Source organism: Pithys albifrons, chromosome Z, assembly GCF_047495875.1.
Source record: "Pithys albifrons albifrons isolate INPA30051 chromosome Z, PitAlb_v1, whole genome shotgun sequence".
In the NCBI taxonomy this organism is placed as follows: domain Eukaryota; kingdom Metazoa; phylum Chordata; class Aves; order Passeriformes; family Thamnophilidae; genus Pithys; species Pithys albifrons.
The window spans coordinates 10,269,919-10,282,752 of record NC_092497.1 but is presented as its reverse complement, the minus strand read 5'-3'; the positions used below and the strand labels follow the sequence as shown (position 1 = coordinate 10,282,752).

The 12,834-nt window shown below is 41.6% G+C and overlaps 1 protein-coding gene across 3 annotated transcripts in view; it reads right to left on the bottom strand.

The window, feature by feature from the left end:
* The window catches only part of LOC139685107 (protein unc-13 homolog B-like), a 112,225-nt gene that overhangs the window by 33,788 nt on the left and 65,603 nt on the right, over positions 1-12,834 (bottom strand). For all 3 annotated transcript variants that reach the window (XM_071581719.1, XM_071581721.1, XM_071581720.1), the window contains exons 19-23: positions 8,912-9,038; positions 3,588-3,684; positions 2,650-2,793; positions 2,445-2,522; positions 1,814-1,891 (exon numbers count right to left, since the gene is read on the bottom strand). In XM_071581719.1, the coding sequence (XP_071437820.1) occupies positions 1,814-1,891; positions 2,445-2,522; positions 2,650-2,793; positions 3,588-3,684; positions 8,912-9,038 (524 nt within the window). The remainder of the gene's footprint in view (positions 1-1,813; positions 1,892-2,444; positions 2,523-2,649; positions 2,794-3,587; positions 3,685-8,911; positions 9,039-12,834) is intronic.

The window sequence follows — 12,834 nt, the reverse complement described above, 5'->3', positions numbered from 1 at the left end:
CAGAAAGTTGAACAGTTCAAGACCAGGACATACAAGAACACTACTTTCTTCCTTCCCCAAGAAGGCAGACCCTTTTTGGACAGAGTAGTTAGGATAATGCTTACTTTTGTGCAAGTTGCTGTTGGATGTATAGATGAATATAAAACAAATCTGTCACAGAAGGTAAAAACTGTCCTTCCTGAAGGAAGATAAAACCTACAGATACATATCCAGAAAGTTCTATCTTCAAAGCTTTTGTCTCACCAATTGTTATCCAGTAGTCAGGTTCAATCTGAATCAAAAAGACTACTCGAACTACAAGACCTTGTTTACTCCAGTAAAACAGAGAACCTGGCAGGTTTCAAGTCAAGAAGCAATGTACTACAAAGTTACCAAGCAGGAAGCCCCTGGGGACAGCAAATAATGCAGGCACCTAACACAACACAATTTATTTCTGGTGATCAGCAGCAGCCCTATGAAAGGCAATAAGCATCATTTAAGAAGAAAAGAAAAAAATCCCTTCCAAACCCCAGCTTCCTAGTGTGTTTGTCACCTTTCTTTCTGTGTATTTCAATGCTCACTGTCTGGGCTTCTCTCCCTTTTTTTCCTTTTGATTCCACAGTACAGGGGAAATTGTGGATTCATTACCTCTATTCTACCTTACTTAGACCTCCTGAGAAAGGTTTTTAAGGGTAGAAAGCAGAGCAGAGGTCTAGGCTAGGGGAAGTACCCAAAAGTCTCAAGAAATATCTTTTTTCTCCACTTATATAATACAGTATCAGGGGATATTTTCAATTTGAAATATAGGGAAACCCTACTTAATGGCTACCACTATGGAAAACAGTAGCAAATTGCTTCCTTGAGGGAAATTAAATGCACAGGCACTAAAATTTTATAAGCCACTTCACAAACATTTCATCACAAGTTTATTTTTTTCCCAAAAAAGAGCATTTAGCTACTATTGCTATTACAGCTGGGACCATATAATGCTAGTTCTTGAAGTAGAACTCAGAAATTAGTATGGTTGAGCTGACATGTGAAAGAATGACAGCAATTTTCCTTCCCTCATGGGGCAAATCTATTTCTTGAGATTTTTGCCACTTCATAGAATTCTGCCATTGAGCACAAGAAAGATTTGGAAAAGCAATACAGGCAAAAACTAGGCTGTCCATCAGCAAAGCTGACTTTCTTCTTGGCATACAGGTTATAGCACAGGCTCTATCACACCACCACCAAAGAAAATGCACTTGAAAATAATTTTTTCCTAACATCAGCATCAGCAGGCTTTTCTTCATCTTCCTGAATCTTGAAAAGCAATGAAAAAGGAAGAGAAAAAAAACATTCATCAGAACAGAAACAGGGATCTGGGGAAATACATTATTTCTGTAAAAATAACCATCTCATAAAAAATAAACATCTGAGTATCCTTCAAAAAATGAGCACAGAACTCTTGTGTCTGTAATATATTAGATAATGGACATTCCATGCTAAAGGTACTGTCCCACATTTACATGCCATAACAAAATGATTCAGTGCCAACAGTTCTCAGACTTGTCTTCAGAGTTGTGAAATCACCAGCCATGCCCACATCCAGCCCATGTGAGCACAATATGCAACCTTTTCTTTCCTTCTCCATGCTATTCTGTGCTTCAAGACATTGCTCCTGCATTTTATGATGGATACAGTTGAAAAGTCTTCAGTTACAGCGGTCTCCTCACACTTACAGTGCCAGGTGTCCTCATGACTGCAGTCCCCAAGAACCATTCCAATGCAAATAACCCAGTAACAACGATGCAGTCGGAATGAGTGATAGCCAGTCTCTAAGCTCTCTTACCTCTTTACCACCCATGGCTTCAAACATCTTCTCTAGCTGCACCCGCAGTTGTTGGATGTTATTCATCAGGATGCAAGGCTGCAGGGACAAAAGCAGGTGCCTGTTACTGCTCAGGATGCCAACACATTGTCACCAGCAGGAGACTTTGTGTCTCTCTATACCCTTCCCCAATACCATGCGATCTGAGAGTCAAAACTGAGGTAGGGCATGCACAGATTTCAGCACTCAAACATTAAAAAAAAAATTCCCAAATCCAGTCCTTTTTTCTTCAGCTTGAAATGGGATGGTCAGTTCCAGAACACCCAGATTAGCAGACACCTGTGAAATATCAGCTCTACAGAGCAACCTGTACCCAATTGTATTATTTTAAATCACCCCTGTAACACACAACTCAGGCAGCATCGAAGTTAATTTCAGGGGAACCTGACAGCCTCCAAATCCTGCAGATCATCTTCAGGACCTATTTTTCTTTTAGGGTTAAGCCAGAATTCAATCTGCAAAATCCTACAAATGATGACAAAAACAATACTGAAAATATTTTTACCATCACCATCAAGTGCAATGTGAGATTCATTGCATCAGGACAATTACATGATTCTTCAGAGCAAAAGATAAGCTCAGCACAACTCACCAGTTTCTCCTTGGAACAGTAGGACTGGAAGCTCTTGGAGAGTATGTCAGCATACTGCATCAGTACTTTCCCAATAGTCTGTGAAGAAAAGATGTGAGCACTGACACCTGTCCTCTATCACTGCAGAAGAACTCCAGGAAATAAAACAAAAAAATATTGTTTTATATCCCACTAAGGAAAGATAAACAGATGCTGAAAGTATTACCTTAGCAAACCTCCTGTTATAATGAGCAACAATGACAGGGTCTGGGCACTCCAGCTTCTTAATGATCTCAAAGCTCTGATTGAGCTGGGTGAAGACATCCACCACCGAGCAAGAGAAGAGAGCATGCTCTGATGTTTGTTGGAACTAAAACAGAAGTACAAAGAGTCATTGTCAAGTGGAAAGATCTGAAATACACCCATTTCATGGGTGTTTCTATCATCTGTCGCATTGAAGGCAGGACAAATCTATCAAAACCTACATCCTCCTCAGAATTAGTCAAAACCTCTCCAAAAGGCCCAAAGATGCTAAATAGCCAATTCAGTTGGGTTATAACTTTACTGTCCTTTACCAACAATGACATGACAAGCACCAGGGAAGTGTAGCATGATGTTGAAACCTTTAATGAAATGCATGGTTTGTCTGTCAGTTAACAAGGAAAGAAGGGAAGGTAAAGAGCTCTTTGTAGTGTTTTTTTGAGATTTAGATACTAAGCAGAATGTTTCCATTAGTACCATAGACTACAGTGCCAACAGTCACTGAATAAATGGGAATGCTCTTCTCTCCACTGGAACACTTAGCAAATTAAGAATAAGACTGGTCTGTCAGTGGATTAAGGTCACATTCTCACTGCATGACTAAGTACATGCAAAGTGCCTCAATTTTCAATTTCAATTACCTCTCCCAAACAGAGTGAGCACCAAGCCACTGGCTTACAGATTAACAGCAGCAGAACAGATATAAACAAATGATACGCACCTCGCTATTAAAAGGCTCTCTGTGACCTGTAAAGTCCTAAAATATATGAGTTTCCCAGTTGTTTAGCAAGGAAAAAGGGCCACCTCCTCCATTTGTATGACAGCTGAATTTACAGTGTCTTATTTGGTTCTGTGCACTGAACAATGTAGCATCAAGTGTTGCACTCAATGTGACCTACATACCCCATCTTTTTTATCTCTCTCCAGAGCACCATGCAGGAATTCTAGGGAAACATCTTCATTTTCATCCAGCCACTGCATCACAAACTGCTCAAACCATCTGCGGGAGGGGAAGGAAAGTCAGCAAGTTACAGCAGGAAACGGAGCGCTCCAACCAGACTGACAGTGCTGCTGTTGCAGCAAGCCTTGTGAAAGCTTGCACTGTTGGATGCCTGAATGCTGCTGTTTGTGTGTGCAGTCAAAGTTCCCAAATATATTTGCACTCAGTCATGCTACTAGTGAGCAGGGTCTGCACCATTACATGGGCTGGACCAGCAGGATACAGCCCAGCTCAGCCTCTGTAGAATGGAATGCTAGTCCTGAGTTGCTTTTGTCCTTCTTCTCCCTGTCTTTTCTCTTCTTGGTACCTTTCCCTTTCCCCCTCCTTGAAAACCACCTTTAAGTTTGCATCATCTCAAAGCATTTTGTTGTTTCTTCCCCTTTCACCTAAGTGCCAGCCAGAATAAAGGAGACCTGCACACTCAGCATCTCTGCACGCCAACAGGCACCTGTCCTGCTGCCCACTTGGGGGTACCAGCTTTCATGTTAGAGCTGCAAACAAGTATAAAAGGAGGAATAGAACCACCTGTCTTTCCCAGGGCCCTTCAGTCACTTTATCTGGAGATACATCTTTCTGGAGTGCCATAAAGAAGAATCAAGGGTAGAAGTTTTCTCCACTTCAATCCCACACTCCTTTTCCCAAAGGCTTCCTTAGAACATCCTTGCATTTTCTATGGGCTGCAAAACAGTACATCTCCTAGGGCTTCCCAGCCTGTCAGCAGCTTTTCATTGTTTTCTTTTGAAGAAGCACAAAACTTGGTTCATATTATGTACTGGATCAACAGCACTGGTGCATAGGCAAGAACCCCAAAACAGGGAGGTTCAAGAAGCCAGACAGCAAAGTTTGTCTGTTGTTCTTTTTAACTTTGGAGGAGGATAAATTAAATGGTAGAGTAGAATTTAAGAAGCTGCTGAAACAGCCACTGCTGAATCTGACAGAGGTGTCTCACAGGAGCTGATGTCTGGAGTCACCTCCTGCACTGAACAAAAGACTTCTACATGATCCCATCTTGCTCAAATAGGCAAGGTGAGAAGCAGCTTCAGTGATAGGATCTTACAGCTGGTCCCTCTGTTCTACGCTCTGTGGGACATATTCACACAGTACAAAAGGGGGTGCATCTGTTATTGTTGTCTGTGTATAAGCAGTAACATGGCAGTTACAGCCTTAAATGTCTGTCTAGAATTTGTTGTATGCAAGTGCCAATATAGCACAGCTGAAGCAAATCTTAATTTCAAATATTACTAAACAGCATTCACAAATAAGAGAAAAAAGTGTCCATGTGTGATTTAGTCCATACAAAAGATTATTATATGAGCTTCAGAGAGTACAGCCTCCTCTAAACAGGCAGCTGTGTTCATAGAGATTGTGCTAATTATGGGCTGAGTTTGCAAAGAACATGAAAGCATGTGCCAGACATGAGAGGGAGATCAAGAGCAAATTCACAGGCAGAGCACACTAGATAGCCTTAAATACTCTCTACACTTCAAAATATAAAGCACATCAATGCTAATATTGGAAATGGTAACTGACACAGTGTTAAAATGCCAACAGCAACCTGCCTATGCAGCCCTATTTATTATAGACAGCAACAGTGGAACACTGTCACAGACATATGGACTTCCTGTATTCTGGAAAAATTCCTTTTGAATGGCACTTCAGGCTCCTAAAAGTCAGCATATGTTGAAGTCTGCTGCAAGTTTCTCAAGCTTTCAACGTTTCCTTTTAAACTGCAATAGTGTATTTTAAACAGCTCGAGCCTTAGAAGGAAACTCAGGCATTTTACAAGGAAGCAACTATACATCTTCCACCTGTTTCACAGTTCCTAGGCTGTGAGTTGCTGACTACTTCACATGTCATAGGTCATTGTGCAGAGAGGATTACTTGTTTGTGCCAGAAGCCACAGTTTTCACTCTGAGAAGCAAAGCAACTTCCTGATTATCATTCATCCTTAGTTATTGCACCGCATTCACAAGAAAAAGCCATTTGCTGTTGGAAACAGTCACTGCCCATTTTTAAGGCTACCATATGTTCATATACAAAATCGAGTGCATAGGTGTTTTACTGTCTTGCCAAATTGTCTAAACAAAGGTGGCAACAAAAAAGGTACTGCTGGGTGAGTGGGAATGGTATATTTGTTCCCCCTCTCATTAGAAAAAGCTTTGCGTTCAGGAAGAGGTTTACTATGAATATTAAGTGATTCACTAAGGTCAGGTCAGGAAATTGTGTAGGTACATTTGCAAAGCCAGCCTTAACTTTGTCCTTCACTGGCTGGCAGGAAAACACAAGAGATGTAAATAATTCATAAATACTTCCAGTCCACGTGCATATTCAAGACCAAAATATACTCTGAGCTGTAACAAAAACCTTGAGCTGTCTTAGGTCAAGTACCCTGTGCAGTTCTCTGCTGTCAAGTCTTGGACTGCTGAGCAAGTGAGGGGAGACTCTGAGCACTATGAAGGCAACATATGCAGAACAATATTCAAAATTATCTAGCACAGAAATGAATAAAAATAATCTGATTTCATGCAGAAATAGCTTCAAAATGTTATATGGCAAATATCTTCTCCCTCGTCTGCTTCAATTATTGATCTAGACGCAAATGCTGTAATGACTCACGCACCAGCACACAAGGCAGTGGCTCACAGTGCTGCTTCAAGAGACATTCTGTGCTCACTGGGGTCAGCACTGACTCCACAGAGCACAGACAACCTCTCCAAACAAGGTTCAGTCCTACTTGCTAGGAAGGGGAGTAGTGCTTTGGGACTAAAGAGAAGTTTATGTCTGTTGGCTGCACAAAGAGCAAAAACACAAAAGGCTACCATTTCAGCTTGGCCAAGAGAGTGGCTCCTGCAGTGGCACACCTTATAGGAAAATTAATCTTGTTCATTTGCTGTGGGTATACAGTGAACAACCTCTGGGCCTTGGCAACTGCTGAGGCAAGGAGGCAGGCAGGGTTCCAAAAAGTAGAAGAATAAATATCGTGTTGGATGAAGAGAGCCAGGATAAGTCAACAGGATCTTAAAGAGGGAATACCTTCCCTCAGTAGAGAGGAGGTATTCTCCAGTACAGCTGCCATACTAGCTGGCTGCATGCTAACATTAGTATTCAAACAAAATGTAGAACACTTATTTACACATCTCAAAAGCCAGGTTAGCTGATAGCTAAAAAGTGAGGGGAGGAAATTTAGAAGATTCACTCCCAGATACATAGCTACTTCCATTTCAGAAACTGCTGCTGCATTTCAGAAAATAAAGGGAATATAAAAACTTCAGCTTGAATACTTTGGAGCCTTCACTTTGTCCAATCATATCTCAAGGCTATGAGAAACACAGTTTCTCATAGTTTCAACATGAAACGTGAGTTTGTTGATAACCTCTTTTCTGACAAGTAGACAGCAACCCAACTGTTGTCTGGACAGCAGCAATTTAGTTTCATCTGAAGAGTTTACTGATGTGCAAACCTGATGTGTGGACTCCTTTGTTTAAGGAAGTTTGAGACTCAAAATAACTAGTGATGAAGCAAATCAAAGGACAAGAGCATGTAGATGTAATTGATATCAAGGGAATATTTTGTGACAGGTAAAGCTTATGACTGAAATAAACATCACCTATGTGTGACAATGTGGCTATTGTACTAAAATAAAAGAGTAAAGTAACAAAGCCAGCAGCTGCAAATGCACATGAGCACTGAAGTTCTACCACAAAGACCAGCAGAGCAGAACAGACTGCAAAAGTCTGCAGAACAAAACTGAGCATCATTATCCTGATTACACAAGAGAAAAAGAGAGATTAAGAATGTCTGATGGCTTGCCTGAGACTGCCTCGACTCAGAGTCACAGCTATGAGAACAGGGCTTCTGAGACTGCAATTCCAGCACCCTGCTCACTGAGTTTATGCCTCTCACTGACCTGATTTGTTAATCAAGGCCCACAGCCCATGCCAGGCAATTATGTCAACTGCCTCACATCTTATTAGTATGCAGCTGGCACCAGGCTTGAGGGACTCCATGCACGACAGGATGGGAAGAGAATTTAAAGTGCCAAACTGGAAACACCGTCCAGGGAAGAGGTGTTTTTCAAGGGAGACATGTGCAAAGTGCTGCATTGAGACAGAAGTGAACAGTCATGTACAGGATGGGAACAGTAGCATGGTAGGACACAATGCTGAGAATGACTGTGGGCTGGCCTGTGGCCCACTGGACGCATCACTAGTCAACAATACCTCTGAATAAAATGAAAAAAAAAAAAAAGGTTGCTGTCAAGCCAGAGAGCAGCAGCATCTTATGAAGGCAGTGCAAGGCAAAGTCTAGATGAAACACCAATATTTAAGGCTGAGTATTGTATGTTCAGACCCAGACCAGGTGGAAAGAGGTGAGTAAACCTCACTTACAAGGAAAGCTGGGAACAAAACAAGAACCAGCAGAAGACTGGGAAGAGATACAAGCAGAAAATTTTACTCTTGTAAAGCAGGAACAATTTGTTCTCCATGCCTAGCCTGTAACAAGCTGAAATCAAAGCAAGAAAGAAAGGAAAGTGTGTTAAACCCCCAAATCCAACAGAGGGATAACAGAAACCAGTTAAAACACTAGTCAGGCCCAGGATACCTGATCTTGCCTTAGGCAAGTGTGGAACTTTAGCTACAGCATTATCTCCATGTTGCTCCCTTTTGAGCTCATACACCTTTCCCAGATCTGAAATGTATTGCTGCTCTTTTGCAGTTATATAAAAGTTACAAATGATTGCTTAGAGCTCAAGAACATCAGCATATCTGATGTTTCCACTTAAACCACTCAGTCTTAATAAAAGAGAGAAAACATTATCTTCACTTAAAAACCCTGTTTTGTGTGTGTGTATATGTATGATATCCATACACACAAACATACAGTTTAGAAACATAACCCTGTCCCTATAAACACAAGAATGTAAGCAAATATTTGCTGTTCAAGAATCAACCAAAGCCCACACTATTGGCACAGAGTGGCTTGAAGACTGCCCATGCCATTGCTAAAGCCTTTGAAATGTTGGGAGATGTTGTACAATAAGGGACTGAGTCAGGTCAGGAGCAGTGGCACAGAACACCACAGTGGACAAAAATGCACATGAACATAGAAAATCAGGAGTGAAGAAATACTGTATCATGAAGGCAGCCACAAGAAAAGGTCCCCCTATCCTCAAGGTAACATAACAGAAGGAGACAGATAATGGCGATTTACTACAGGAGACACTCACGCTGGATATTCAGGCACTTTTCCCTTGAAGGCAGCCAGATCACGAACATATTCATTGTACAGCCACTTCACTTTGAAGTGTAAATTCATGTAGTCCGCACTTTTACACAATCTGTGTTTCTCATGCTCTGTAAGGAAGGAAAAATAAGCAGTTAGGTCTGAATTTACCACTATCACTGCATCAGGCACAGAAAGGCTTTATAAAGCATATCTGCAGTATGCAATGTTTTGAGGATGAAGCATCTACAGAGCCATAAAATCTTCACAACGCAGGATTTTGGCAGCAGGCAGGGCTTCTTGGAGGTTGACCATTGGGGCTCTGGAGTTTATTTCTGCAGGTCTAATTAGTACTTCCTTTTGGTTGTCAAAGCAATAAAAACAGAGCAATCTCTTATGGCCTTTTCACTTAACATATCACAGTCGAAATTCCATCTTTACAGGGGAAAAATTAAGGCAAGCAAATGTGTTCATTCTTGAATACAAACAAAGGCAATACCAACATGTTACACTACATTCCCTAGGACACAAGAGTAGAAGGCACCAAGAGTTTGACAGTGTGAGTCACAAGCAAGTTCAAATGAGCTGGAGCCTTCTCTCATCCCCAGTTTGGAGAAATTAATGATACTTTTCCAGAAGGCAGGGTCTGCTGCTAAGCCTCTTCCCCCTGCAAATTTCCTTATGTTTTTGTACCCAGACAATGTTGGGACAATGCAGTTCCTCCCTGTAAAATGCACATACCTCCACAACATGACCCTTCCCACACACCTATGCTGCTAAAGCACTGGCCATACTCAGACCTATGTTTCAACTCCCTAAATCACGGCTCCCCTGCCTTAACACAAGAAATTCATGCTCCATGTCTTCACTCTCAAGGCCCTTCACAGCCTACGTCCACACTACCATCTTTCAGCAACTGATTCCCACCCCTGATCAGCCCACAATCCCTGTTTTTAAACTACTTGTTAAGTTCTCCCAAACGCTTTCTCCCAAGCCACCCCTCATGTGCTTACACCGGCAGCTCCTTCTACTGCACCACTTTTCTTCAAAATCCTCCTTGAAAAGATTAAAATTAATTCCTTTTTCATGATGTTATGAGGATTCAACAGCTGGCTTTTGCCTGCACTGTGACCCTGAGTTTTCAGGTGATCAATCCTGAGCCACCGCTCCCCAGCACTGCCTGTCCATATCCATCTCTTTTTTCTGCCAAGCTTCACAGCAGGAATACACTTCTTGCCAAGCTTCTTTGTTCACTCTAGCACCACAGCAAGCTGCTGGTCCATACTACACTGTGAGATATTATACTAAAACATACATGATTATATCTCAGACTCAGGTTTTTATCCTCAGAATTTGACTTTAGACATTTCTTCCTAACTTACATGTGGATACATCATTACTGATGTAACTTTCCAAGGGCATCACTGCTGGCATGCAGAGAGGATTCAGCTATGTTAAAAAGAGGAAGTCTTTTTCTTAACTCTGAATGGCTTTAATCTAGGACTTCAGTACAGGTATCCAGTAACTGGGTAGATCTGTGCACACAAGAGCAATACATGTTACAGACATTCATGAGCTGAAGATACATCTTAATGATGCAAAATGGCCACAGCTTCCTAGTCAGTTACCTGACAGACACACTTATCTTACAGCATCTATTTTCATGTAAATGTGAATTTTTGCAACTAATTCAAAACTCTGAGAAACTTCCACATCTCTCTTGAAGCTTCCACAACATGCATAAGAAGAAGATCCACATCAAGTATGAATTATCCGACTGCAAACACAAAGTTCAGAGAAATTTTCATTCAAAATTTTTCCATAAGGCCTGGCAACCACCAAACAATGGAATGCCCAGTATCTGAGAGACACAGTCCCCATGGGAGATGGTTCAATGGACAAATTACATGTACTTCTTTCCACAGTGAATTTCCTTGTATTGGAGCTGTGAAAAGTCCATTCCTGTTTTACAGCAATAACCTTGTATCTTTCTTGAGCACTAAGGAGTATACTCAGTGTCTGAACTGCTGATGTTCCTCAAGCAACTGCAGAAGAGAATACAAACTCTCTCCACAGATCTAAAACTGGAAACAAACAGAGTAATAACTGTGCCTGCTTTGCTCTCTTTGAGTGAGGAAGCTGATGGACAATTCCAACTTCATTAACTTGGACATGTGCTGCCACCAGCTGCTGTTCCTGCACAGGGAAAGAGGTGTTTCTGCAGAGGGAAGGTCTGACTTGGATGCAAAAAGAACTTAAATCAGACTTAATTCCTCAAAACTAAGCAATGCACTGAAAGCAAGCAATTCAAGCTTTTTTTCTGTTTTTTAGGACATTTAAACTACTTCTAAGTTGCAGAAGACTTCTACATTGCAAAGCAGCCACAGAAACTAAGTCCAAGGACTGCTACTAGGACTACCTAGCTATCTAAGCACTAAAAGAGACAATTGATACTAAGGGGATAAACTATAGATAAGTAAAAGAAAGAAGGAGAGGTCTTACCACCATAGAAGAGAACTTTACGTATGCGAAAGAAAGGTGGGGCTTGTGCCAGAGAAAAGACAAAAGTGAACTATAACAGCTCAAACATTCTGCAGGACAAAGAAAGTCAACAAAAACCCAAAACCCTCTCATCCCCAACAGCTCACACCATCTGCCTTCCCTCATTTAATGGACCCCACATCATTTTGATCAGCTGTTTCATTTGTAAGGGGAAATGTTTAGGACCACCTGAAGGTGACATGGAAACACATGAGTTAGAGGCATACACTGAAAACTCATTTTAGAAAAAGTAAAGTGAAGATCCTGGTAGCCATCAGTTTTAGAACATTTCTGTTCTGCTTTATAACCTGCTGACTTTAAAAGAGCTTAGCAGCAGCAGCAGAACAGCACATAGATATTGTGCAGCAACTGCTGTGTTTTATCCTGAAAGGACTAAGAGTTCTGTAAGTCTCACACATTTCCTCAGCAGATTTCATCTGCAAACAGTCTCCTATGGGGAAAAGCTTTTAGGGTCACCAAGGTATTATGCTCCCTAGCAACACACTTTCTAGTGTCACATCCAGTTCTATTGTTTCAGGCAGACAACAGGGCTTCCACCACATCCTTTAATCCACACATTATTTTTCTTGATTCTTAGCCTACTTTTCATGGGTTAATTTCTAGCAAATAATGCCCATTTCTGCAAAGAAACTCTAATAGGTACTAAGGCTGTTGAAGCATTAACACTTTAGACAGATGGCATCGGTGTGTGCCTCTGATCCCCTTCCTCTTATTAGATGTGAGAAAGTGGCAGAATGATTTATTTCAATCCTGCTTGCCAAGTCTACTCAGTCTCTTCCTATCAGAGATGCTTCCAATTTGCAACTCTCCTAATGCTGATGTGTCTGAACTAAGATAAAATGCTGCTGTCAAGAATGACGTTGATTTTCTATTACTGCCTTTTAAGGCCTTCCCAGCAAAGGAAGTGCAGAAGCCTCTTTGCTCGAGGTGTTTGTGTTTTCTGGGTCACAGAGGTTTCACAGAGGAGAGTGGGAAAACTATTAACTCCAATTACCAGTGTGCTCACAGGGAGGCTATCCTGCTGCTGAGTGCCAGTCAGTGTCCCAGAGGTGGAGCCAACTGTATGACTTGGAAAATCAACCTCTACACTGCAGTGACTCCAGAGTAGAATGATCCTGTCATTCAAGTCTGGGACAAACATGTATCTGTTGTGTTTTACTCTTGGGTTGATGGGAAATATGGGACACTTCTCAAAGGCTTGCCCTGTGCTGCCTTCGCCATCACACAGGGAAGTGCCAGGTCTGCTGTGCATGGTGGCTTAAGTTGTCACTGCCTTGGGAGCGAGAGGAAACAAGTGGGGTAGACCCTGGAGCTTCTTCTGTGTCTCAGATGCTGAGTCTCCTTAGGACAGCCAAAGGCATAAGG